General features: G+C 42.6%; 1 protein-coding gene and 1 long non-coding RNA gene across 4 annotated transcripts in view; one reads left to right on the forward strand and one right to left on the reverse strand.

Annotated features, from left to right (window-relative positions):
* Window positions 1–1,520: 1,520 nt before the first annotated feature.
* LOC122562614 (uncharacterized) lies at window positions 1,521–27,738 on the reverse strand. Of its 2 annotated transcripts, none has more exons than XR_006315370.2 (4): window positions 27,693–27,738; window positions 26,763–27,572; window positions 25,682–25,867; window positions 1,521–3,113 (listed from the first exon to the last, which is right to left on the reverse strand). It is a non-coding gene; the product is annotated as an uncharacterized LOC122562614 (long non-coding RNA). The 2 variants fall into 2 exon arrangements; XR_006315371.2 differs by lacking the exon at window positions 1,521–3,113 and adding an exon at window positions 15,277–16,563.
* Window positions 27,314–27,992, forward strand: part of grk3 (G protein-coupled receptor kinase 3) — a 303,291-nt gene continuing 302,612 nt past the window's right edge. For both annotated transcript variants that reach the window (XM_043715595.2, XM_087999986.1), the window contains exon 1: window positions 27,314–27,448. In XM_043715595.2, coding sequence (XP_043571530.1) covers window positions 27,336–27,448 — 113 coding nt within the window. In that variant the 5' untranslated portion in view covers window positions 27,314–27,335. The remainder of the gene's footprint in view (window positions 27,449–27,992) is intronic.

Raw genomic sequence — 27,992 nt, forward strand, 5'->3', positions numbered from 1 at the left:
ACGGTCAGCGGTCTGGGGTACTGAGCGGAGTGGGGATGGTCAGCGGTCTGGAGGACTGAGCGGAGTGGGGATGGGTCAGCGGTCTGGGGGACTGAGCGGAGTGGGGACGGGTCAGCGGTCTGGGGGACTGAGCGTGGGGATGGTCAGCGGTCTGGGGGACTGAGCAGAGTGGTAATGAGCCATGGTCATCTGGCTGCAAGCTGTAGCTATGAAGGGGAAGAACACACTTGACTTTTATGACATAGACTCATGCTCCATAGCCTTTGGGGGATTTGCTGTGTTATTAGCCAGGGTGTAGTCTGGGCATGTTGGGTGAGTACTGGGAAATTAATTTCTTTGATCTTTATAATAAGGCAAGAACTCGAAAGGGCAATCAAATTTTAGGAATTTTTCTTAACCAGGCTCCCAGATATAACAATGACACTAAAGTTACATTACAAACTCCAACAAATACGCTGCCAATTAACACTGCTCCCTGAAGTGGAGTCTACATTGGACGAGGAAAAGGATTTTTTTTAAAACATTCACAAAATATATACAAAGCAGAGTCAGTGAAATGGACAAAGTCATTTCCCTGGGGTCGGGGAGTCCAGAACTAGAGGGCATAGGTTTAGGGTGAGAGGGGAAAGATATAAAAGAAACCCAAGGGGCAACTTTTTCACACAGAGGGTGGTGCGTGTATGCAATAAGCTGCGAGAGGAAGTGGTAGAGGCTGGTACAATTGCAACATTTAATAGGCATTTGGATGGGTATATGAACAGGAAGGGTTTGGAGGGGTATGGGCAGGGTGCTGGCAGGTGGGACTAGATTGGGTTGGGATATCTGGTCGGCATGGACGGGTTGGACCGAAGGGTCTGTTTCTGTGCTGTACATCTCTATGACTCTAAGTCTTAGAAGTGCCAAGATAGATGAAAAGCATCAATAATGCTGGTATGATATAGCATGCTTTAGATTTCCAGCATTGGTAGCATGTTGCCTTTATTCAAAGGGTAGAGGAATTGGCCGATGTTATCAGTTCAATGCTGGTTCTGACATGCATGCACCTAGCTGCTTCCATGGTCAAGCTGACGACTGCCATAGTGACCCAGGTGCCACTCACTAAATGTCTGTGGATATGTGCACAGACCTGCACTCCAAAGCTAGAGCTGCAGGTGTTCAGCACAAATGGCAGGGTGAAAGGGGACAAAGACTTTGACTTCCCTCATAGCACCTTGTTGTTTCAAGAAGATAGTAGTGCCTGCAGGCATTAATGAGGGGGAAGGAGCCTCACCAGGGCAACAAAAAAACCTCCTCTTAGGATCGTACAGAGGTGCCTGGCACCTCTACCTTCTGCCTGTGATGCGAAACCCTCAGAGGTTCTTGCTGAGGGGGTTGAGCTTGCATCCAGCTAGATCTCTTTCAGCAGGCTTGGATCCTCTAGGCTCAAACTCATCCCAAGTCCCAAGTCTTCCAGGCCAACAGGGCCAAGTACAGAGCAGGCTCCCACCACCCCAGCTACAGACATCAGGACTATAATTAGATGTATTGGAAGGAGGAGGAAGAAAAGAACTTACTGATGTCAAACAGGTGACATGGGTGACAAAACTAGGAGGAAGTGAGGACTGCAGTTGCTGGAGATCAGAGTCAAAAAGTGTGGTGTCTGAAAAGTGCAGCAGCTCAGGCAGCATCTGAGCAGCAAGAGAATCAACATTCCAGGCAAAAGCCCTTCATCAAGAATGTGCCCACATTCCTGATGAAGCCCAAAGCATCGATTTTCCTGTTCCTTGGATGCTGCCTGACCTGCTGTGCTTACCCAGCAGCGTACTTTTTGACATGAGTGACACATAAATGTAAATGATCTCGCATCTTTGTACTTATATTTTCACTTGAACTCTCAAAATATCTGCTCTAGTGCCTTTGTCACTGTCATATTGAAAGATGAGTAACCACTTTAAATATCTCAAATATGAAAGAATTTATAATGGCTACACATTGCTCATTTCGTACAAGCAACTGACTTCCTGACTGCAGAAAACCTCAGAAGTCAGGGATCCTTGACTAATAACTACAGCCAGGGGGAAATGACTTCTTCTACCTAACAGTTTTTCTCATGAATGCACTATCATTTAAGGCTGGGAGATTATAATAGACATTTTACATCTCCACTCTCCCACTGTATTGGGCTGCCAAGATAGGCTGCATAAAGCAATGCCTTTTAAAGGATGCTCAAGCATTAGCGGATATTCATTCAGAAATGGTAACGGCTAATCAATGATGGAAGGGTGGAAAGGACATATCTTAGCATTTCTTTCAACCTGCTGCCCATTAAGTGAGACTTCACTGCACACCACTTAGACATCATTTGCTAACTGAAGCCTTAAGAGCCGACTAACCTTAGTTCCAGGTGATGTTAGTGCCCTGTCTCACTGATGGCCAGTAGAACATTCAATGTGTAGATATTTGAAAATGGGATCACTTCAACATTTCAAGTGTACAATCAGATGGATGACAAAACATTTATTAAGCAATAGAAAAGATGAAAGACTGTAACAATAAGAAAGTCAACATCCTTTGCAATACGTATGGGTCGCTTTCCACATTCCCTATAGAATTTTAAAGGAAGACTAAACATGGCTCAGTCCTCCAGGAAGTGAGTTTCAATGATATTATCTCTGCCTTGCTCTATTATGCATTGCTCTAACAGAGTCTCTTGGATGTCCCTTTTGGTCAATATCCTGAACCGCATATTCATCTTCACGCTATGCTCTTCATCCCCTGTTTCTTCTGTACCAAGAACACCCTCCCTTTATCAGCTCCAGTTATGAAAGGCACAGAGTGGCTCAATGATGCAGGAGACCCCATACTGCATAGCCCAGCCTGAGCGGTCCACGCATCAAAACATCATCTCAAGGAGGATTATGGTCTGTTCCACTATGGCCTGAGTAGAACTATAGGTAGTATAATATCTTCATTTTGCATCTGTCTGAGGGTTTTATAAAGAAGTCATAAATCATGTTTGAAGGGGGTACCCCTTGTCTGCCAGTGAAAATCACTGTATGTCCCAACGACCTTGGAAAGATGCTGAAACCTGAAAGTTCTCTAGTACATAAGCCTCAAAGCAGCTCTCAGGATATCTAGCATAGGGGAATCAAAATGCAAACATATCAGTTATGATCTTAAACAAAAAGCCAAAAGAAATCCAAAATCTCTTTGAGAATTACATATAGCTTAAACAGTAAAGACTTTTGTGGCTACCACCAAGTCTTCAGACCTGGATTTGAGTCCCATCTACTCCAGAGACGTGTAATAACATCTCTGCAGAACAGACTGTATAGGAAATATTTAAAATGTCTCTGACTTAAACATTGATGTGTGAAAGCCGTTCCAGTTGACAAACTCTGCAGATTTAAGCAATGTAGGTACAATCAATAATGGCTGCATCTGGGAGAAGCCAGGGGTGATGGAGAACATCATAGCCCAGGTTGTTTGACTCCTCAGTTACATCCCTGATGCATTTATGGGTCAATGATTGAGAGATGCCAAAGTGGGCCACTGGCAGATAAGTTCCAGTTAGCTGTGACCTTAACAGATATGGAATGGCTTTCAGAAATGCCAAGCGTAGATCATGCTTTTAGAAATTTCTAATCAACCTGGTCAGAGATGTTATTATATACCTCTGGAACAAATGGGACTTGAATACAGGTCAAACTGAGTACTGCAAATGCTGGAGATTAGAGTCGAGAGTGTGGTACTGGAAAAGCACAACAGGTCAGGCAACATCTGAGGAACAGGAAAATCGATGTTTCAGGCAAAAGCCCTTCATCAGGATCCACACTCTTGACTTGAATACAGGCCTTCTGGCCCAGAGGTAAAGGCACCACACAACTTCACAAGAGACCTGCTGGTGGTGTTTGTAAGTTACTTTATCGAATTACATTTATTTAACTGACATGAAAAGGAGGCAATTAGTGCAAACTATGTACTGGTTATCATTGCTTGAGGCCACAGTTGGCAGATGGGTTCCATTACTGAATTGACACATGATTAATGCAATTGCCTGTACAGCATCTCAAATACAAATGATTTACTCCATTTTTGAAGAAAAAAAAATCAGTAACTTACTCCAGAAATGATGGCAGCCATTTTGCATAATTATTGCAAAGTTATCTTTGCATGGGATATGGCACAATTTGAACTTTGTGATTTTATGAGTGATTTGTGCATGAATGTACAAACTAGGAGCAGTTATAGACCAGTCAGCCCTTGAACTGCTTCACCATTCAATGAGATCATGGTTGAAATAAAAACAGAAATTGCTGGAAAAACTCAGCAGGTTTGGCAGCAGCTGTGGAGAGAAATCAAAGTTAATGCTTTGTTTCCAGTGACCCTCCTTCAAAACTCTTTAGTTATTCCTAGCCCTCTTGTTTATATGTTGCACCTGCATACTCTTCTTTTGTGACAGGACTCATTTTGTTTCATCTAAAATTGCTCTGCATCTTGGAATTCTGCAGTTATTCACCATTTAAGTTGTTTTTATTCTTTATGCCAAAATGAATAACTTCACACTTTCCACATTATATTCCTTGTGATTTTTGCTCACTCACTTAACCTATCTATATTCTTCAGCAACTTACTTATATCTGCTTTACAAAGTATTTCCCTACCTGTCTTTGTGTTGTCTATGAAACTATGATGATTTTGCTCCCCTCATCATTGATGTGAATAGTAAATATTTGAGGCCCCATAACAGACTCTTTCAAAAATCTATTTGTCATATCCAGCTGATCCATTTATGCATTCTCCATGTTTTCTACAAGCCAGCCAATCTTCCATGCTCATAATACCTCCCACATCATGATCTTTTATTTGCTGCAATAACTTTTGATATGGCATCTTAACAAATGGTTGTTGGCTTGATCGGAGATGCAAGATGATTCCCTCCAATCCTTTTTCTTCCCTTTTGTATGGCGGTCCCTGTGGACCATGACCTTTCTGCCTCTCCCCATTTCAGTTTAACTCTTCTTATAACCATTCATGTCCAAATTTTAAACTCAGAACCCATAAATTTCTGAATTTCCAAGTCCTTATTGGCTCTACAATAGCTCTAGAGGACAGATTAATAGTGACATGAGAAAACCATACTTTCTGGAGCTCTCTGTCACCTCCCATGATCTATCCGCACCTACCTTGAATTGTTCTATTTCACACTCATTCTCTCAGCCAGTTAATGCCACAGTTTCTTGGTTCCCCAAGAATTGACTATTCCCAAAAAGTCCCAGTTAATGCCACAGTTTCTTGGTTCCCCAAGAATTGACTATTCCCCAAAAGTCCCAGAACTGATATATCCTACTCCTGGCCAGGCCACTTCTGACTCAGCACAACACAGCTCCCAGGTTAACATCGCCATTGCACCTTGACTCCCTGCTATAGGAATAATGTTGTTAAACGTGAAAACTTTCAGAAAGGATTTATAAGAACATCGATGGAGGGATTGAGCTCTAGGGAGAGACTGAATAGGCTGGATCTTTGTTTCCTGGAGCATTGGAGGCAGAGGGGTGATCTTACAGAGGTTTAGAAAATCATGAGGGGCATGGATAAGGTGAATAGCCAAGGTCTTTTTACCATGTTGGGGGAGTCTAAAACTAGAGGGCTTGGGTTTAAAGTGAGAGGGGTAAGATTTAAAAGAGACTTGAAGGGTAATATTTTCATGCAGAGGTTGGTGTGTGATGGAACAAGCTACCAGAGGTGGTGGTGGAAGTTGGTACAATTACAACATCTGAAAGGCATTTGGATTGGTGCATGGATAGGAAGGGTTTAGAGGGATATTGGCCAAATGCTGGAAAATGGGACCAGATTAATTTAGGATATCTGGTTGGCATGGGAGAGTTGGACCAAAGGGTCTGTTTCTGTGCTGTACAACTATAACTGGCTTACCTGTAATCCTTGGACTGGTAGCATTCGATCTGCAGGACTGACCAAGGCCTAATCCTTGAACTGCAAGGAGACAGATCCTGAATTCTGCTGATCTGACCATAGCTAATCCCGTGGACTAGACATGAACGAGCCCTTCACTGGATGTGGTAGCAGTCCCTGACTGAATGAGAGCAGACATGGTGATATGCAGAGACCAGCAGTTTGTTGATAATCACATGCACAGATGAAGGGTGGAAGAGGACGATTTTCTGTGATATGTTTAATACACTCCCTCCCCATTATCCACTAATTCACTATCCATGATTTGTGTACTCATGAGGTCAGCCCCAGACCCCTGCTTTTTTGTCTCATTGACTAGTCTGGTTTGATCGTGTGGTCCTTTGCAATACATAGAGGGTTTATAGGAATGGTATCTGTACATTTTGCTATCCATGGGATGTCCATGCTCCTAGCTGCCATGGAATATGAGGATTTGTATAAATTATCAGAAATGCACTAGAAATGACTAAATTTACGACCTTCTGGATAAATTGTATGTACACTTTTTGAAATGGGAGTCTCAAACTACATCAGTTTAAATGTATCCAGTCTAGCAAGAATCATAATACATTTTTATTATGTCTTTTAGTTCCTTTCTAAAAACGCCTTTATACAAAATGAAAAGAACAGAAGCTGTGTTCCATTAGCAAATTCAACACTATTCTGCTTGGAGGGATTGCATCTAAGAACAAACAAGCAGAAGAAAATTTGTTCCCTGAGTTGTTGATTATAATCCTTTTGCAAGTAATTTGTGTCAAAGACATTAACATGCAGTCTTTATCAATGCAGCTTTCTTGGTAGGCAGAGCAGAAGATGATTCTCCTTTATTGTCTTGTGCATTTTGCTTTACTACCCAGTCACTGTGGAACAATAACCTACATGAACACATTTCTCAGAAAGATAAAGATAAACCAATCAAACCAGTCAATTTCACTGTTCATAGAAAAGGTGCAATAGTCATAACTGACACACTATTAGCCATTCATAACAATTGTTTATTAGTCCACCCTTACCTTTTTCTGAGTTACAGGAATTATTGACAAACTAAAAATCCGTCATATATTTTCACATTCTTGCATAAGGCATAGAAGCAATGTCAAGCATTTATTTTTGATTGATACTAAATCCGAGAGAATTGATTCTTATTATCTTCCTTTTTACCTTTCCTTCAATAATATCATACTTGGTACCTTCCCACACTGCTGCCAGATTCTGAGTACACCGGCTATCCAATGCTACCGGTCTGTGGCTTCTTTGGCTCCACCCGGTCTCTGGACCATTCTTGCAGAGGCAGGATAGAGCCAAGGGAGTTGGAATAGCAAGGCCACCTGCACACACCTGTTGGTTAGCCGACATAGTTTTCTAAGTGCCCACTGAAGCCAACGAAAGGAGGCTGACAGGGATTCTCCAGTCGGCCTCCAGATCCCCGTAGATGGCAAGACCAGCTTAGGTGCCTGGAGATGGCTTTGCAGCAGCAGACCAGTGAGTCAGTGACTCATAGTTTAGAGAGCCTTGTTGCCTGACCAGTTATGGAGCTGTCACGGGCTGTCTTTAAAGGACTTTCACTACAATCACTACCACCTCCAACCCACAGTGTCTTGGTTGTAAGATCCATTTTTCAACATAAGATTTAAGTTGCAAGAGAGCACCTTCAATTTGAAGCTTTCCCTCCTTTCCTGATTTTCAATTTGGGCTGTTACACCTTGCAACTTGGAAAACCTCTAGTTGGCTTCAAGAAGCCAGCGACTGTCCATACTTGAATGGTGAATCAATTGGCAGGTTAATTAAGGGGACACCCCTCTGGAAAACTGGGCAGGGATCCAAAATGGTCCTGAAAATTATTTCCGACCCCTTTAGATTGCAGCATTGGAGAAAGGAAGAGTTATATGATGTAATAACACCTTCAATGCATGCCACCAAATCTCCAAGATCTCCAAATTTTGGGATCTGCATCCATCCCAGGATTACCCCTTTTGCAGCCCAGAATTACCTTTTTCTCCATTGTTACCAAAGCCTGGATTCCCCCCTCCTCCAGTTCTATTTTATCATAGCAACTTTAGAGAAAGGGGGTTATGTAAGTGAAAGGTACAGGTATCCATCTGCAAGCTGTTAAATTACTTACTAACTCTTTGCACAACCTAGATATTAAAAATAAATAGAAACATAATTCAGCACTGAAGGTGAATGTTAATCAAAAGCATTGATTTATTTATAGCTTTCAAAAACAAAACGGAGTCATGAAAATTGAATTCAAAACACCAGTAAACATCCTAAAGAATCTCCTGATAAAAATATGAATTAACTAAATGACATCATCAATCAGTAGTCGTGGAAATGCAAATTGCTTTACATGGCATGGCTTCCTTATTGTTATAAAACAATATATTCTAACTCAAACATGAGCAATTTCATTAGGGACCCGTTGGTGATGTTATTAAAATACTTATGAATCCAAAATTTTCAGTTATCCATCCTGCTATCCATCATTCAAATTTCTGCATTTATTGGCTGAAATTTTACTTTTCTAAAAAATGACAAATGGGGAACTATATAGGTAGATACCATGTCAAATGGTCAGTAACAAAAGGAGCATTCAAATCATTAGTTGTGAAATTATAAGAATCACAAAGCAAAGTGTTTCAGTCAGTAAGCAATGAAATAAAATAAACCAACCAAAACATTCAAAATACTTATGTTCAAAATCTTCCAGAGTTTTAAACTGGTGGTGATTGGTGATGGGAGAGGAGGGCTCCATACAGGGTACTGACAACATGACAAAATCTGTCATCATGAGGTCTCTACTACTGATCTTGCCAGATAAGTAGTCCTTATCCCTATTGGCATGGGTATGCACTAAGTATAGATCAATTGCTATAGTGTGTTTCACAATCTCAGTACATAACAAAATATTTTACATCCAACTACTTTTTGAAAATTAGTCACTGTTCTAAGGAAAGACATCAGACAATGTGCACACAGGAAATCACTTAAACAACCAAGTGATAATAAACAGATAATCTTTTTAATTATGTTGGTGAAAACATGCAACTGATGCAGAAACCTCTCAAGTGAAAATCAACCTGTGTTGATTAGAACCTATCAGGGCCTGGACCCTAGGTAGTGCACACAGATGCATAGACGGGTACCCACGTTTTTTGCCAGTGGCACAACAGCCAATGTTTGATGGGCTTTTACGAGGCCAGGGACAAATAATGTCTCAGGTTGAAATTCCTTACCACTAGCCTCCCTGGTTTGTACTGATAGATTGGCTTGGTTTGGGTGCAGATCCTGTCTGTACAATGGCTGATGAAAATTAAGACACTGTTTTAATAGACTCCGATATAGAATCATACAGCATAGAAACAAATCCTTTGGCTCAACCAGTCCGTGCAGACAATAATCCAAAACTAAACTAGTTCAACTTGCCAGTGCTTGGCCCATTTCCCTCAAATATTTCATTTTCATGTACATATCTAAAATGTCTTTTAAACATTGTAACCGTATCCACATCCATCACCTTCTGTAGAAGTCCATTCCACACATGAACCGCTCTGTGTGAAAATTTTGCCCCAATGTGTTTTTTAGATCTTTCTCAGCTCACCTTAAAAATATGCCCCCTAGTCTTAAAACCCCCCACCCTAGGGAAAAGCCATCTGATATTCATCTTATCTATACCCCTCATGATTTTATAAACCTCTAAGGTCACCCCTCAACCTTCTACACTCCAGCAAAAAAAAATGTCCCAGCCTAGATAGCCTCTTCCCATTGTTCAAACCCTCCATTTCCAGCAACATTCTGGTAGATTTCTTTTGAACTTTCTCCAGTTGAATAATATCCTTTCTATAACAGAATCCTCTCAAACATCAAGAACAACCTTAACATATATTTTGAATTCTGATGCAATTTACTGCATTCTCACTTTTATCATGGTAGGCTTGTGATAGAAAGGCTGTAGATTTTAAGCCTGACGGCTTCGAACTTCAACATAAAAATATTCCTCATTGCATAATTAGCCTTACATATAAAAGTGTGTTTTGCACCTTTGTTAACATTTTCACTTCTCAATTTCTTTCAAATAAGCTTGGAGCAAATATCTTTTCAAAAGCTTTCAGTCTGTCAGATGGTACAAGTTAACAGATACACCTGTGCCTGCAAGTTCTATTTCAGCAGATGGAACATGCAAAATTTCCAAGTGATTTGAGAAGATACTGGGAAATTAATTTGAATAACTCTTTCCAGGCAAGGTTTTGAATTTGAACCATTATTAACTGTATAATTTTCATTTCAGGTAGTGCATCTAGTTCAGAGACAAAAGGAAAAAGGTTTAGTGTGACAGGATAAATGGCTCGGCATATTGCCAGAGCATGATGAGCTATTTAACATATAAGGGAACAAAGTGTGTATGTGTGGTGAAGCATAAAGAATTAGCTGAACTCAGTTGACAGGGAGTTAAAAGAGAACAAAGATGGTTACAGCAAAATGCTTCTACCTTTAATAATTATTATGGTAAGGACTGGAATAAGATAATTTTAGAATTAGATCCAGATGATTGTAAGGTGAACAATATGAGATAGTGGTGTCAGAATTAGTCAAAAAAAATGCATCATATGGAAAAGTAAAGAGAGATTGTTTTACTAAACAAAGTAAGGAATGGAGGATGTCGCTTGAGGACTGGTATAGATGACAATAGAGGCTCCAATTCCACATTGGTGTTAACATCAAAATTAATCACATGATTCCCACTGAGTCGATGAGTCACAAAGTAGGTGTGCTTCAAGCAAAGTATAAATTTGTAATTAAGCCTTATTAGTTGAACTCAGCAGCAAGAATAATCTGTATTGGTGAGGACCCAGTCAAAGGTGAGTCTTCAGCTAAATTGCTTACTAGTATTATTCATGTGTGCTGTCCAGTAAAATCTATTATGTTGATCTGACTCCTTGATTCAAATTTTCATTCATGCAGTGTGAATAACACTGCAGTATAAAAGGGTACTCAGAATTTCTACTTCTTTGCATTTACAATTCAAAAACAGAATACATGTATTGTTATTGGTGCACATATTGAAGGATAGAGTTTTCCAAGTATATGGCAATGAAATGTGCAGGTTAGGTGGATTGGCCATGCTGAATTGCCCATAGTGTGTGGGGATGTGTAGGGTAGGTGGATTAGCCATGGGAGGTGCAAGGTTGTGGGTAGAGGAGTGAGTCTGGGTGAGGCACTCTTTGGAGAGTCAGTGTGGACTTGTTGGGCCAAATGGCCTGTTTTCAGACTATAGGGATTCTATAGAAATAGGAAAATAAACTTTAGAAATGTTTTGTGTAAAATTTGCATAATTCAAACTACTTTTTGACTACTTTTTATTACTTCAGTAAACTTAGCTCGAAAAGGGAAATAAGATAGAAAGAAACAAAAAATGATTACCTGCTTTCTTTTGTTTATACTGAGAGCTCCTAAGCAATTGTTTAGAAAATGATTGGAGTAAGCAGCTGTACTTAAGCTGAATTGTCACCTAGACCCAAAAATAACTAGAAGTATCAAAAGGAACAAACAGCTGAAAAATACACTAAGATGTGGAGGTGCAAGTGTTGGACTGAGGTGGATAAAATTAAAAATTGGACAACACCAGATTATTAGTCCAAAAGGTTTATTTGGATGTACTAGCTTTCATCAGGTAACTAGTGGGGCAGGATCATAGGACACACAATTTATAGCAAAAGATCAATTTTGCTATATATTGAACAAACCTAGATTGTTGAAAAATGTGTTGCTGGAAAAGTGCAGCAGGTCAGGCAGCATCCAAGGAGCAGGAGAATCGACATTTTGGGCATAAGCCCTTCTTCAGGAAGGAGGAAGGTGTGCCAAGCAGCCTAAGATAAAAGGTAGGGAGGAGGGACTTGGGGGAGGGGCATTGGGAATGCGATAGGTGGAAGAAGGTTAAGGTGAGGGTGATAGGCCGGAGAGGGGGTGGGGGAGGAGAGGTCGGGAAGAAGATTGCAGGCCAAGAAGGTGGTGCTGAGTCCGAGGGTTGGGACTAAGATAAGGTGGGGGGAGGGGAAATGAGGAAGCTGGAGAAATCTGCATTCATCCCTTGTGGTTGGAGGGTTCCTAGGCAGAAGATGAGGCGTTCTTCCTCCAGGCCTCGTGTTGCCATGGTCTGGTGATGGAGGAGGCCAAGGATCTGCATGTCCTTGGTGGAGTGGGAGGGGGAGTTAAAGTGTTCAACCACAGGGCAGTTGGGTTGGTTGGTGCAGGTGTCCCAGAGTAGGTGGCCTGTCTCCTCAATGTAGAGGAGGCCACATCGGGTGCACCGGATGCAGTAAATGATGTGTGTGCAGGTGAATTTGTGACAGATATGGAAGGATCCCTTGGGGCCTTGGAGGGAAGGGAGGGGGGAGGTGTGGGCGCAAGTTTTGCATTTCTTGCGGTTGCAGGGGAAGGTGCCGGGAGTAGAGGTTGGGTTGTTGGGGGGTGTGGACCTGACGAGGGAGTTGCGGAGAGAGTGGTCTTTCCGGAACGCTACACTGGCACCACCCCCCACCTTTTCCTTCGCTACATCGATGACTATATCGGCGCTACCTCGTGCTCCCACGAGGAGGTTGAACAGTTCATCCACTTTACTAACACCTTCCACCCTGACCTCAAATTTACCTGGACCGTCCCTCCCCTTCCTAGACCTTTCCATTTCTATCTCTAGCGGCTAACTCAACACAGACATTCACTATAAACCGATCGACTCCCACAGCTACCTAGATTACACCTCCTCCCACCCTGCCCCCTGTAAAAACGCCATCCCATATTCCTTCGCCTCCGCCGCATCTGCTCCCAGGAGGACCAATTTCAATACCGAATAATCCAATTGGCCTCCTTCTTCAAAGACCGCAATTTCCCCTCAGACGTGGTTGACGATGCTCTCCACCGCATCTCCTCCAATTCCCGCTCCTCTGCCCTTGAACCCCGCCCATCCAATCGCCACCAGGACAGAACCCCACTGGTCCTCACCTACCACCCCACCAACCTCCAGATACATCGTATCATCCTTTGTCATTTCCGCCACCTCCAAACAGACCCCACCACCAAGGATATATTTCCCTCCCCTCCCCTATCAGTGTTCCGGAAAGACCACCCCCTCTGTGACTCCCTCGTCAGGTCCACACACCCCACCAACCCAACCTCCACTCCCGGCACCTTCCCCTGCAACCGCAAGAAATGCAAAACTAGCGCCCACACCTCCCCCCTCACCTCCCTCCAAGGTCCCAATGGATCCTTCCATATCCGTCACAAATTCACCTGCACCTCCACACACATCATTTACTGCATCCGATGTGGCCTCCTCTACATTGGGGAGACAGGCCGCCTACTTGCGGAACGTTTCAAAGAACACCTCTGGGACACCTGCACCAACCAACCCAACCACCCCATGGCTGAACACTTCAACTCCCCCTCCCACTCCGCCAAGGACATGCAGGTCCTTGGCCTCCTCCATCACCAGACCATGGCAACACAACGCCTGGAGGAAGAGTGCCTCAGCTCCAGCAAAACATTTTTCAGCTCTGATCTCCAGCATCTGCAGTCCTCATTTAAACCTAGATTGTTGTTAAGTCTTTCATCTCTTAGAATGGGTTGCGGGTTTTGGTTCATTTAATATATAAATCCCAGAACTATTTTTAAGTCACATTCTTGTGATAACTTAAGCTTTTATTTTAAAAAAGTGACATCTCAGTTCAGACAATGCATTAACAGGTATAAGGTTAGAGTCTGTCTGTATCCCAATCTTGAGTCAGACTGGTTCTATTTCCATAGTAGGAATTTATAAAATGTTATCTAGATTGTTCAAAGCACAAACTTATAAAGTGTTGTATGGATTTTCTCTCAGACATATATACCCCCCACACTCACTTGCATGTACACACACTCACACACACGCATGCACTCTCTCACACACACAAGTTTTATGGGGTGAATTTGTATTTGCAGATGCATTCTATTTTTGCTCAAAAAGCACACAACCTGCAGGCAGTCAATCCATATAACATTTCATAAATTCCTACTTTGGAAATAGAACCAGTCTGACTTCAGATTGGGATACAGACAGACTCTAATCTCACACATTTAATACATTGTCTGAGCTGAGATGTTACTTTTTTATAAAACCTTCAGTTATCGTGAGGATGTAACTTAAAAGATGTTCTGGGATTTACATTTTAATGAACCGAAACCTGCAACCCATTCTAAGAGGTAAAAGACTTAATAGCAATCTTGGTTTGTTCAATATATTGCTTTAATTGCACGACACTGATCTTTTACTATGAATTCTGTCTCTTACGATCCTGTCCCACTAGTCACCTGATGAAGGAGCAGCACTTTAAAAGCTAGTACTTCCAAATAAACCTGTTGGACTATAACCTGGTTCTGTGATTTTTAATTTTATACACAGACATTACATAAAAGGTATGCAATAAGTAATATTTGTTATAATATTTTAGCTTTGTAGGACTGGTGTGTGGCAGGATTAATTATTGATGCAGATTATATATTGATGGAAATGTGTTGCTGGAAAAACGCAGCAGGTCAGGCAGCATCTAGGGAACAGGAGAATCGACGTTTCGGGCATTAGCCCTTCTTCAGGAGGGCTAATGCCCGAAACGTCGATTCTCCTGTTCCCTAGATGCTGCCTGACCTGCTGCGTTTTTCCAGCAACACATTTCCATCTCTGATCTCCAGCATCTGCAGACCTCACTTTCTCCTCGCAGATTATATATTAAATTGTCAATTTGTTTGTTTTATCAGAGATAAAGAATATTAATACATTATTTTATGTAGCAGCAACATAAAAGGAAAACACCATAGTCTTAAAAATAGTGTAAACATTGTTGCTACTTCCAGTGCAGAACTTATTTCTGAATTCTTTCACAATTTACGTTCTAATATCCAATACTTCTTCTTTTTCATATTGTATTCTCCTCTTTAAAACTATACAACTTCCAAATCTTTGTAAGCAATGAGAGGTCTGTTGGTAATATAAATCTGCATACATTTCCTGTTGTCCATCACTTTACCTACAGCCTTAAATGGACGAGGCTCTGTCTAAAAAGAGTTAAATCCTATATTGCATGGAATAAGTTACCCCTTGTTCTAAAACAGCATATTCTGGAAAGATTAGATTCCCTACTGTGTAGACACAGGCCCTTCAGCCCAACAAGTCCACACCGACCCTCCGAAGAGCGACCCATTCCCTACAAATTACAAATATAACAGGGTGCCTGATAATAATTTGTAGTATGTAAGATTTGCTTTGGACACTGTCAATGAGCATCAAATTTCAAACTGTATGATCTAAGACTAACTGTTTAAAGGTGAATGTGACATTTGTATGTATTGGCTCAAATAATAATCTAACACCTCAACATTGCACGACTAAACAGATACAAAGCATGCTGAGCCACAGTCAGATAAAAATGTGCCAGTCGACAAGGAGCAGGCTATACACAACTACCATTAATTAGACAAATCAACTGAATGCTTAAATTGCTTTATTGAAACTCATTTAGATGGAATTTACATGTCAGTTGCCCTTTTCATACGTTAAAATGAATGTATATAAATTCAACCAAGGTCTCCCCAATCCTAAACTAAAAGCAAAACACTGCAGGTACTTAATATCTGAAATGAAATTGCTGGAGAAACTCAGCAAATCTGGCAGCATCTGTGGAGAGAGAATGCTAACATTTCAAGTCAAAGATTACTCTACTTTGGAACTGAATGAAGCTGGAAAAGTGAGGGTTTTCATGCAGTAGAAAAAGGGGAGGAAAGATCTCAGCATAGATGATCACGTGGCAATACGTGAAGAAGGGACTACTTCAGTTGTTTTTGCCAATATTTATCCCTCATCCATGGTGTTGTAAAATTGCTTTATCTGGTCGTTATCACTTTGTTGTTGGGGGATTACTGTTATGTGTAAATTGTCTGTTACATTTCTTAACTTAAAAAGGTTGAATGTATTCCAACAATAGTTTGAGCTACTTTCATCCAAACCTATTTTTCTTTTGAAGGATTCATGTTTCACCAACCTTCTTGAATTATTTGAAGATGTAATAGAAATGATACATGATGTCCTTCCAAATTATGAATAAATACTAGTTTGTTTCTTCTCTCCCAAAATTGTAGTGAATCTTTTCCCACATTAAATGCCATCTGCCAGTTTTCAATCCAATTTGCTAACTTGGCCAGGATCTCCTAAAGCCATTCTACTTTGCTTCACAATCAAACACATTCCTCGAATTACCTGCATACTTTGATGTTGTGCCTCCTATACCCAAGCTTAACTCACTTGCCCATAAGTCAGAAAAGTACTGGTCTCAAGTCACACTATACCCAAGTGGTGTTTACATTTACCCTCCCGGACTCTGAAAACAATCATTATTTGTAATGATCTATCAGTTACATTATACTGAGTCTCATGATGACATGGCCATATTTTGTTCTTTCATAACAGTTTCCTAGGTCCTTATCCACATCAGTAATTTACTGCTTTGTGTTTTTCATTCTCTCTCCTCTGTGATCTTTATCGGCCAATGCAGCTTTGGTGCAGATGGATCGTTCAGCTCTGTGATCCTTCAAACAAACAAAATACAAATCCTTCATAGAAAAGGACTCAGCAGTCTTATTTTCTTATTTATTCATTCATTCATTCACTAGATGTGAGCATCACTGGTGAGGCCAGCATTTATTGTCCATCCCTAATTGTCCAGAAGGCAGTTAAAAGTCTAGAGTCCAATATAGGCTAGACCAATGAGGATGGCAGACTTCCTTCCCTGAAGTACATTAGTGAACCAGATGGGTTTTTATGACACCTGTCAATAGTTTCATGATCATCAGTAGATTCTTAATTCCAGTTAAATTTTATTGAATTCAAATGCCAATCTGTTTCAAACCCAAGTCCCCAGAACATTAGCTGAGTTTCTGGAATAATCACCTAGTGATAACACCACTTGGCCATTACCTCCCCTATTGATTCCAATAGGTAGGTCTTCCTTGAAACTGCTGTTGGTTGGCATTCTCATGGCAGAATTTTATTTTACCTCCGTCAGTTATAACCAAATCAATACTGTAATGCATATATCCAATCCTTACAACCATAAAGCCTGAGAAATACAGTATAGTATTTGAGAATTAAGTTGGAAACATTTTTCTTGAGCAATGGATGTCAGATTTTATAACACATTCACAAAGGCATATCAATTGCCAGCCTTTGTCTTTTAAACCATTTCTAAGTTAGGGTTACTCTGATTGCAGAATCATGAGGAGACACAGAAAGCTACGTAGCACAGAGGATGGAAGAAGAACTCTTAGTTTACTGCATCAACTAGTTGAGGACAAGAAAACGCCAGAGTCACAGGATTTCATTATTTATGACTTTAGGCAGGATAGATGACTTTAGGCAGGCTACAGCGGGCGCACAGAGAGGGGAGCCGGAAGGTAAGCGGAGACCAGTTTAAATTAACGTTTTTCTTTTCACAGTCTGTGTTTTTTTTTCCCAACTGGGAGCGGGAACCCGGAAGTCGTCAACAGAGGCTTCTGGGAAGGTAAGAAGTTTGAGTGGAGAAGGAACCCGAGACACTACACGTGTAGTGGGCGGCACGGTGGCATGTGGGCGGCACGGTGGCACAGTGGTTAGCACTGCTGCCTCACAACGCCAGAGACCCGGGTTCAATTCCCGACTCAGGCGATTGACTGTGTGGAGTTTGCACGTTCTCCCCGTGTCTGCGTGGGTTTCCTCCAGGTGCTCTGGTTTCCTCCCACAATCCAAAAATGTGCGGGTCAGGTGAATTGGCCATGCTAAATTGCCCGTAGTGTTAGGATAAAGGGGTAAATGTAGGGATATGGGTGGGTTGCGCTTCGGCGGGGCGGTGTGGACTTGTTGGGCCGGAGGGCCTGTTTCCATACTGTAAGTAATCTAATCTAATCTAATCTAGTGTCTCCCACCCTCCCTCCTCCTCCTCTAACCTAATAAAAAGGACTCAGTCGGCTGAACAGGTAAGCTACTTAGTGTTCTTGTGTTGGAGACTAAGTGTAGAGTTATGGCAGCGCAGGCAGTGGAAAGTTCCTCCTGCAGGATGTTTGAGGTAGGGGTGACCACCGATGCTCCTGCCGACTTCATCTGCAGGAAGTGCAGCCAGCTCCACCTCCTCACAGACCGCGTTAGGAACTGGAGCTGGCGTTGGATGAACTGAGGATTATTCGAGAGGCTGATAGAAGCTACAGGGACATAGTTATGCCAGAGAACAGAGGTAGCTGGGTAACAGTTAGAGGTGGGAAGGGGAGGAAGCAGGCAGTGCAGGTCGTTCCCCTCAACAATAAGTATACCACTTTTGGATGCTGTTGGGGGGGGGGGGGGGGGGGGGGGGGAGGGGCCTAGCAGGGGTAAGCTGCAGTGACCGGGTCTCTGGCACGAGGTTCAGCTCTGAGGCCCAGAAGGGAAAGGGGGAGAGGAGGAGAGCGCTAGTTATAGGAGACTCTATAGTTAGAGGGACAGACTGGCGGTTCTGTGGACATGGGCGAGACTCTCGGATGGTTTGTTGCCTCCCGGTGCCAGGGTCCGAGATGTCTCGGACCGTGTCTTCAGAATCCTTAAGGGGAAGGGTGTGCAGCCAGAAGTCGTGGTGCACATTGGCACCAACGACAAAGGTAGGAAGAGGGTTGGGGAGGTCAATCAGTAGCTCAGGGAGTTAGGCTGGAAGCTAAAAGCTAGGATGGACAGAGTCGTCATCTCTGGGTTGTTGCTAGTACCACGTGACAGTGAGGCAAGGAATAGGGAGAGAGTGCAGTTGAACACGTGGCTGCAAGGATGGCGTAGGAGGGAGGGCTTCAGGTATTTGGACAATTGGACTGCATTCTGGGGAAGGTGGGACCTGTACAAGCAGGCCGGGTTGCACCTGAACCAGAAGGGCACCAATATCCTGGAGGTAGGTTTGCTAGCTCTCTTCGGGGGGGCTTTAAACTAATTTGGCAGGGGGATGGGATCCGGACTTGTAGTCCAGCAAATAGGTTAGCTGTTTTTCAGGATGTCCAAGAATGTAGGGAGGCTGTGGAGAAGATAATACTGACAGGGAATACTTGCGGACGCAGATGGGCTCAAGTGTGTATACTTCAACGCAAGGAGTATCAGAAATAAGGTGGGTGAACTTAAGGCATGGATCGGTACTTGGGACTACGATGTTGTGGCCATCACGGAAACGTGGATAGAAGAGGGACAGGAATGGTTGTTGGAGGTTCCTGGTTACAGATGTTTCAGTAAGATTGGGGAGGGGGGGGGTGGTAAAAAAGGAGGGGAGTGGCGTTGCTAATTAGAAATGGTATAACGGCTGCAGAAAGGTAGTTCGAGGGGGATCTGCCTTTGGAGGTAGTATGGGCTGAAGTCAGAAATAAGAAAGGAGCAGTCATCTTGTTGGGTGTTTACTATAGGCCCCCCAATAGCAGCAGAGATGTGGAGAAACAGATTGGGAAACAGATTTTGGAAAGGTACAGAAGCCACAGGGTAGTAGTCATGGGCGATTTCAACTTCCCAAATATTGATTGGAAGCTCTTTCGATCAAGTAGATTGGACGGGGCGGTGTTTGTGCAGTGTGTCCAGGAAGCTTTTCTAACTCAGTATGTAGATTGTCCGACCAGAGGGGAGGCCATATTGGATTTGGTACTTGGTAATGAACTGGGACAAGTGATGGGCTTGTTAGTGGGTGAAGATGTCGTTGAAATGTGGAACTTTTTCAAGGAACAGATATGATGTGTCCTTGATACGTATGTACCTGTCAGGCAGGAAAGAGATGGTCGTGTGAGGGAACCTTGGTTGACGAGGGAGGTTGAATGTCTTGTAAGGAGGCTTACATAAGGTTGAGGAAACAAGGTTCAGACAGAGCATTGGAGGGATACAGGATAGCCAAGAGGGAGCTGAAGAAAGGGATTAGGAGAGCTAAGAGAGGGCATGGAAAAATCTTTGGAGGGTAGGATCAAGGATAACCCAAAGGCATTTTATGCGTATGTGAGAAACATGAGAATGACGAGAACGAGGGTCGGTCCGATCAAGGACAGTAGTGGGAGACTGTGTATTGAGTCGGAAGAGATAGGAGAGGTCTTGAATGAGTACTTTTCTTCAGTATTTACAAATGAGGGACCATATTGTTGAAGAGGAGAGTTTGAAATGGACTGGTAAGATAGAGGAGATCCTTGTTAGGAAGGAAGATGTGTTGGGCATTTTGAATAACTTGAGGATAGACAAGTCCCCCGGGCCTGACGGGATATATCGTAGGATTATGTGGGAAGCAAGAGAGGAAATTGCAGAACCGTTGGCAATGATCTTTTCGTCTTCACTGTCAATGGGGGTGGTGCCAGGGGACTGGAGAGTGGTGAATGTTGTGTCCCTGTTCAAAAAAGGGAATAGGGATAACCCTAGGAATTACAGGCCAGTTAGTCTTACTTCGGTGGTAGGCAAAGTAATGGAAAGGGTACTGAGGGATAGGATTTCTGAGTATCTCGAAAGACACTGCTTGATTAGGGTCAGCCAGCACAGATTTGTGAGGGGTAAGTCTTGCCTTACAAGTCTTATTGAATTCTTTGAGGAGGTGACCAAGCACGTGGATGAGTGTAGAGTAGTGGATGTAGTGTACATGGATTTTAGTAAGGCATTTGATAAGGTTCCCCATGGTAGGCTTATGCGGAAAGTCAGGAGGCATGGGATAGTGGGAAGTTTGGCCAGTTGGATAGAGAACTGGCAAACCGGTCAAAGTCAAAGAGTGGTGGTAGATGGTAAATATTCAGCCTGGAGCCCAGTTACAAGTGGAGTTCCACAGGGATCAGTTCTGGGTCCTCTGCTGTTTGTAATTTTTATTAATGACTTGGAAGAGTGGGTTGAAGGGTGGGTCAGTAAATTTGCAGACGATACGAAGATTGGTGGAGTTGTGGATAGTGAGGAGGGCTGTTATCAGCTGCAAAGGGACTTGGATATGACGCAGAGCTGGGCTGAGGAGTGGCAGATGGAGTTCAACCCTGTCAAGTGTGAGGTTGTCCATTTTGGAAGGACAAATAACAATGCAGAATACAGGGTTAACGGTAGGGTTCTTAGTAAGGTGGAGGAGCAGAGGGATCTTGGGGTCTATGTTCATAGATCTTTGAAAGTTGCCACTCAGGTGGATAGAGCTTGTATTAGCATTCATTAGCAGAGGGATTGAATTCAAGAGTCATAAGGTGATGTTGCAGCTGTACAGGACCTTGGTAAAGCCACATTTGGAGTACCGTGTGCAGTTCTGGTTGCCTCATTTTAGGAAAGATGTGGAAGCTTTGGAGAGGGTGCAGAGGAGATTTACCAGGATGTTGCCTGGAATGGAGAATAGGTCGTACGAGGATAGGTTGAGTGTGCTAGGCCTTTTCTCATTGGAACGGCGAAGGATGAGGGGTGACTTGATAGAGGTTTATAAGATGATCAGGGGAATAGATAGAGTAGACAGTCAGAGACTTTTTCCCCAGGTACAACAGGGTGTTACAAGGGGACATAAATTTAAGGTGAAGGGTGGAAGATATAGGGGGGATGTCAGGGGTAGGTTCTTTACCCAGAGAGTGGTGGGGGCATGGAATGCGCTGCCTGTGGGAGTGGCAGAGTCAGAATCATTGGTGACCTATAAGAGGCAATTGGATAGGTACATGGATGGGTGCTTAAGCTAGGACAAATGTTCGGCACAACATCGTGGGCTGAAGGGCCTGTTCTGTGCTGTAATGTTCTATATAATAATCTATATATAATAGTTTCAATGCTGAACTGACCTCAGTGTCATGAACAAGGGAAGAAATAAGCATTCTGGTTTCATTTGCACAATTGTTAAATGTCAAATTAAGACACAATCAAGCTCAAGATAACACAAGCAGGTAAAATACTGAAGATCAATAGTCATATGAAAGCAAAATGTTGCAGATACTGCAAATGTGAAATAAAAACGGGAAATGCTCAACAGGTTTTGCAGTATCTGTAGAGAGATAAAGATGCAAAATCACAATTTCTAAGCCCAGTCAAGAATTAAACAAATGGATGATTGCCTCCCAACCTTGTTGGGAGTAATGATATAGTGATATACTGGTACGAGTAATCCAGAGACCAAAAACAACACTCTGGGGAAATGGGTTCAAAGGTCACAATGGGGGATGGTAGTTTTTTGAATTCAGTTAACAAATCTGGAAATAAAGCCTGGTGTTATGGTGACCATAACCCACTTCTGTTTGTCATCAGAAACCCATCTGGTTCACTAATGCCTTTTATGGAAGTACAATCTGCCATTCTTGCTTGGCCTAAATTGCAATGTGGTTGACTTTGTAATTGTCTAGCAAGCCACTCACATGTATTCAACTGCTACAGAGTCTGATAAAGGAATTAAATTGGACAGATCATCTAGCACTATCAGTTCCAATTCCTGTTCAATGCATTGGCTGACCTGTTGACCAGCAGATCCCTTTTTTTAACATCAGGGGCTGGTGCCAAAACTAGGAGAGCTGTCCCACTGACCAGTGAAGCACAGCTTGACATTGTCTGTAATATAAGATTCTTATGAGAACAACTATGTCCCTGACATCAGCACTCACTACTCATAGATCAATGAACACAGAGGTGATGGCACAGCAGTACACAGTGGACGGAGTTGCCCTGGGAGGACTCAATAGCTACTCTGAACCCCACAAAGGACATAACTGCTAGACTGGACTTGCAGCAGATAGTTAGCGAGCTAACAAAAAGGAAAAATCACACTTGACCTAAGTCTCAAATTAGACCTATAACAGATACCAGTCCATGACAGCATCAATAGGACTGACCACTGCACTGTCCTTGTGGAAGTGAAGTTCTGCTTTCACGCTGAGAGTCCCTTTATTATGTTACGTGGCATTACCACCTAATTGGATGGGATAGATTCTGAATAAATTGAGTAGCTAAAGACTGGGTATCCATGAGGTGCTATAACCCAACAGCAGCACAACAATATTCAACCACAATCTGCAATGTCATAGCCCAGCATCTCCCGCACACAACTATTACTCTGGTTCAATGGAGAGTGCTGGGGGATACATGAGAAGCAGCATCATGCATACTTAAAAATAAGGTGCAACACCAGATTATTAGGAGAAAGGTGAGGAGTGTGGATGCTGGAGATCAGAGTCAAAAAGTGTGGTGCTAGAAAAACACAGCAGGTCAGACAGCAACCAAGGAGTAGGAAAATCGACGTTTCAGGCATAAGCAGTTCATCAGAAACTCCTGATGAAGGGCTTATGCCTGAAACGTTGATTCTCCTGCTTCTTGGATGCTGCCTGACCTGCTGTGCTTTTCTAGCACCACACTTTTCAACACCAGATTACTTCCAGCATAAACAGCAAGTGATTAGGCAGAGTTTAAATGATCCTGTAATCAATGGATCAGATCTAAGTGCTGAAGTCTTGCCACTTCCAGTTGAGGATAAATAAACAACTCACCAGAGGAGCCCAGCACATCTGCGTAAAGACAAGACTGAGGCATTTGTATCTGTCTTTGGCCATAGGTACTAAGTGGCCTTTTCCCAAGGTCTCCAATATCAGGTGCCAGCCTTCAGCTAATTCAACTGACTCCATATGGTATCAATACATGGCCGAAGAGATCAGATGCAGCAAACACAATGCACTCTGACTATGTTCTGGCAATAGTACAGAAAATTTGCGCAAATAACGACATGCTATTAGCAAAGTTGTGTCAATACAACAACGCTGGCACCTACCCAGCAATGTACCAATTTACATTGTAACGTCCTATGTACATCAATAGGAAAAATCCACCCCAGACAATTAATGACCCATCAGTCTGTTTTCAATCGTTAGCAAAGAGATTTAAGGTATCATAGTGCAATCAAATGGCACTTACCCAGCAACTTGCTCACTAATAGTCAGTTTGTGTTCTGTCAGGTAATTTCAGCTCCTCATTTCACTACTGCCTTGCTCCAAATATGGACAAAACAGCTCAACCAAGCAGGGGAAGTGACTTCAAGGCAGCATTTGACTCAGTGTAACACTAGCCCGAAAGAAATTTCAGTCAATGGGGATCGGAGAGAAAACTCTATGCTGGTTGGAGTCATACATGGCACAAAGAACAATACTTGTGGTTTTGGGAGGTCAATTATCTCTGCCATAGGACATCACTCCAGGAGCTGTTCAAGGTAGTATCCTCAGCCCAATCATCTTCAGTGATCTTCACTCCATCATTGCTCACATAAGGGATGTTCACTGATTGCACAATGTTCAACACCATTCACCACTTAGATATTAAATCGGTCTGTGTCCAGATGCAGAAAGACTTGGACAAAATTCAGGCTTAGGTTGATGAGACACAATTAATATTCATGCCTTGCAAATGCCAGGCAATGATAATTTCCAACAAAAGAGAATGTGACCATTTCCTGTTGACATTCAATAGCATTACTATAACTAAATCATCCACTGCTAATATTACCATTGACCAGAAACTGAAGAGGACTAATCATACAAATACTCCGGCTACAAGATCAGAGGTTGCAAATTCTGTGGCAAGTCTTTTCAGTCCCTGTCCATCATCTGTAAAGCAGAAGTCAAGAAGGTGATGGAATAAACTCACTTGCCTGGATGAGTAAAGCTCCAATAACACTCAAGAAGCTTGAAACCATTTAGGACAAAGAAGCCTGCTGATCAGCATTCCACCTACACCTTCAATATTCAGTCCCTCCACCATGGATGCATAGTGGCAACCTTGTGTACCATTGACTGGATGCACTGCAATAACTCCCAAGGCCCCTTAGATGGCAACACCCATGACTTTGCCACTAGAAGGACAGGGGCAGCAGGTATATGGAAATTCCACCACCCTCCCTTGGAACTGTATCACCACTCCTTCATTGTTGCTGGGTCAAAGCCCTGGAGCTGTCCTCCTAACGGCACTGGGGGCATATCAACACTACATTTACTGCAACATACAAGAAGGTGGTTCACCATCATTTCCTAAAGAGCAATTAGGAATGGAGAATAAATTCTCATTTAACCAGCAGCACCCAAATCCTGTAAACAAAAAAAAAAGACATTTGACTCAAACTTTGGGGGTCCAACGTGAAATGCAAAATTCCGACCAATGAGTAAATATCAACACATCACCTAATCCTCCTTGTTAGAGTATGGGAACAATTTATGTGAGTGAGTGGCCATCGCATTTTACACCACCATGCACACAAGGTAACTTAAAAGGACTGGTTTGAATGGAGCCTGATGGAAACTTCCAGGTTACTTCCAACACAACCAAGAGCAAATAATGCTCTCAATATTATAGGTTAGGGGTACAGTATTCTGAGGATACATGGTACATTTTACATTGTTCGGATTTTGCAATAAAAGGGAATATTTTCTGGGACAGAGGAAAGAGTTATGTTTTAAAAACATAAATGTGGAAGTTTGTAGCCAAAACGTTATGATAGATTCATGTCAAGACTTTCTTTTCCCTTCACACTAGACCTGGACTCCTCATAGGTGTTTTGTATTGTTTAGACTTCAAGTTTAAATTGATTGTCATTTCAAAGCCGTTTTGCTGATTTTGAGCAACGAGGATACACAGTTGTGTAACATCATGATATGGGGTAGAAAATTTCCTGAAATGAGCAGAATAGAAATCTTTCCAAAATTAATCTCAAAAAGCTAGTAGCAGGAAGCTCACCCCTCAAGAAGATTTCCTTTGGGTCATCACTGTGGTTCAGTAGATGGGGAGAGCAATGTAAATGTTACAGTATTATTGTGCAGTCTGTTATGGTCGCAGGTTAGTTTGTGGTCTATGATCTGTTGCTTGTTGTGAGTAACATGCCAATAACTGTGATGTAGTCTCTGCTCCAATGGACCTGTAGCCCTGAGAAAGAGAAAAAAAATCAACGTCTCATTGAAAAGCGGAAAGGAAGCTCAAACGATATAAATAAAATTCCCCCTTTTGAGCTATCATGTCTTCGCTCCTGACCGTATTGATTTAGGTTTTGGGATCGCTCCAAGGGACCGCATATAATTAAGATCGTCAAAATGATGCATCTTTACGTGTGGACCGATGACTCTGATCCCCTCCCCCCTCAAAAAAAGTCACGGTTAATAAATTAAAACAATTAGTTATTGGTTTGCGGGATCTCTGAAAATTAATCACCAATATAACTGACAGGTACCCAGCTGACTGCACATTGCTGTTATCTTTCAAAGATGTGACTTTCCATTGAAATTAGACCGCAGATGTTGAAATATCCAACCTATCCCAGTTGGATGATGAATATCGGGGGTTCGAAATTCACCTCGGATTTTTTTTTAAAAATAGGCGTAAAACCGGCGGTATCGGACCGGCCACCAGTTTGATAAGGTCTGACATTAAATTCCAGTGACATATCTGCCTGTGATAGGCAGCTAAGTAGATTAGCGCCGAATTGTTCGCCAAACCCGCGGACGAAATCCGGATCCCCGAGAGATTTTTGCATTTTTTTTTGCCACTTGTAGGTTGAATTGATTAAGGTGCATGTGTCTGCTTGAGACTTGTGGTCCTTCCCTTTTTGTAAACCCGAGGGATTATAATTGAATTTAACGAAATCTTTCTCACCCCGACCCCACGATGCCAATTTAAATGTGAAACTAGCTCCTCCTGTTTGATGCAAAATGGCAAAGCAAGTGAAATAGAAAATAGCAAATTCTGCTTGTTTCTGTCTTTTTTTTCCCTTGGATATACATGGTTTTGTTTCAAATAAAAGCCCTTCTCTAATTCCCACATTCACCTCAAAGCAGAAACGTGCCCCTGGATGCATCCAGCGAGCGTCTGGTGTGAAACGGAGGAGAACTCCAGTTCCACGTTTTCGGAGAGATCGTTTTTTTTGACACCAGGAGGAAGTGGAAAGCTTCAGTTCTCTGCTCATGGCCACTGTACAACAGAGAGCATCAGGCTGCACCAGAAACAGAGAGGAGAAATAAAGGCCGCCGGGAGCAGAGGAGATCGGAGCTGGGGCTGGTGGAGAGGGGGCTTAAAAAAGGAAGACCTTCTCTCAATAGCCATCCTGGAGGCTTCCTATTCCCAGGAATGAGGACTGAAGCCTGGCTGGTTCCCAGATGATACAGTTGGGACAGAGTTTCTGGCTGTTAGCTGCTTGAAGAGGCTCCTAGTTTTTTCTTCTTCCCTCCCAGCTTTTGGATCAGGGCTTCTGGACTGTCCCCCCCTTGGGGAGGTTGCAGCGATATCCCCAGCCTGCCTGCTGCCCGTCTCTGGTGGTTTGTGGGAGTCTGTGCTCCTCTCCTGTTTTGCTTCTAAAGACTCTTCCCCTGCTGCTGTTGCTCTCTCTCACTCTCTCAGCAAGATGGCGGACTTGGAGGCTGTGTTGGCTGATGTGAGCTATTTAATGGCGATGGAGAAAAGCAAATCGACTCCAGCCGCCAGAGCCAGCAAGAAAATTGTACTTCCAGAGCCCAGGTAAGAAATGAAAGAGAGAGAGAGAAGGAGGAGAGGGAGGGGGGAGAAAAAAATCCCCAGCACAAACCCTGAGGGAGAATCCGAATCTAAAGAGCTGCAGCCCGTTGTCATGTCAAGCGGACCTCTGAAACAACATCAAAACAGTAGCTGTCATTTGTTGCAAAAATTCTTAATATCATCAGTATATTCAGTCATAAGATACGGTATTAACGGGAGCTTAAGAAATCAAGCGAGCATAACCTACATGCACGTCCAGCGGGACCGAATCGACAGCTAAACCAGACATTCCTTGCATCCCCACCGTCAATATCGAAATTGGGTGAATCACAAATTTGCTCTCCTTTTTTCTGTTGAAAATTTAATGACCTCATTGATAACAATTTAAAGCAAAAAACGTGTTTTGAGATGAATGTACAATATGTAATAAAAAATGCCTAGAGGATCATGCGTATTGTTTTAAAAATCCAGTGTACATTCCCAAACGAATTGTGCTAACCCAAAATAATATAGGTTAAAAATCATCGAATTTGTGTTTTTCTTTTTG

The sequence above is a fragment of the Chiloscyllium plagiosum genome, unplaced genomic scaffold (genome assembly GCF_037043375.1).
Source record: "Chiloscyllium plagiosum isolate Xiang-an unplaced genomic scaffold, Cpla_swu_hap1 HiC_scaffold_24, whole genome shotgun sequence".
In the NCBI taxonomy this organism is placed as follows: domain Eukaryota; kingdom Metazoa; phylum Chordata; class Chondrichthyes; order Orectolobiformes; family Hemiscylliidae; genus Chiloscyllium; species Chiloscyllium plagiosum.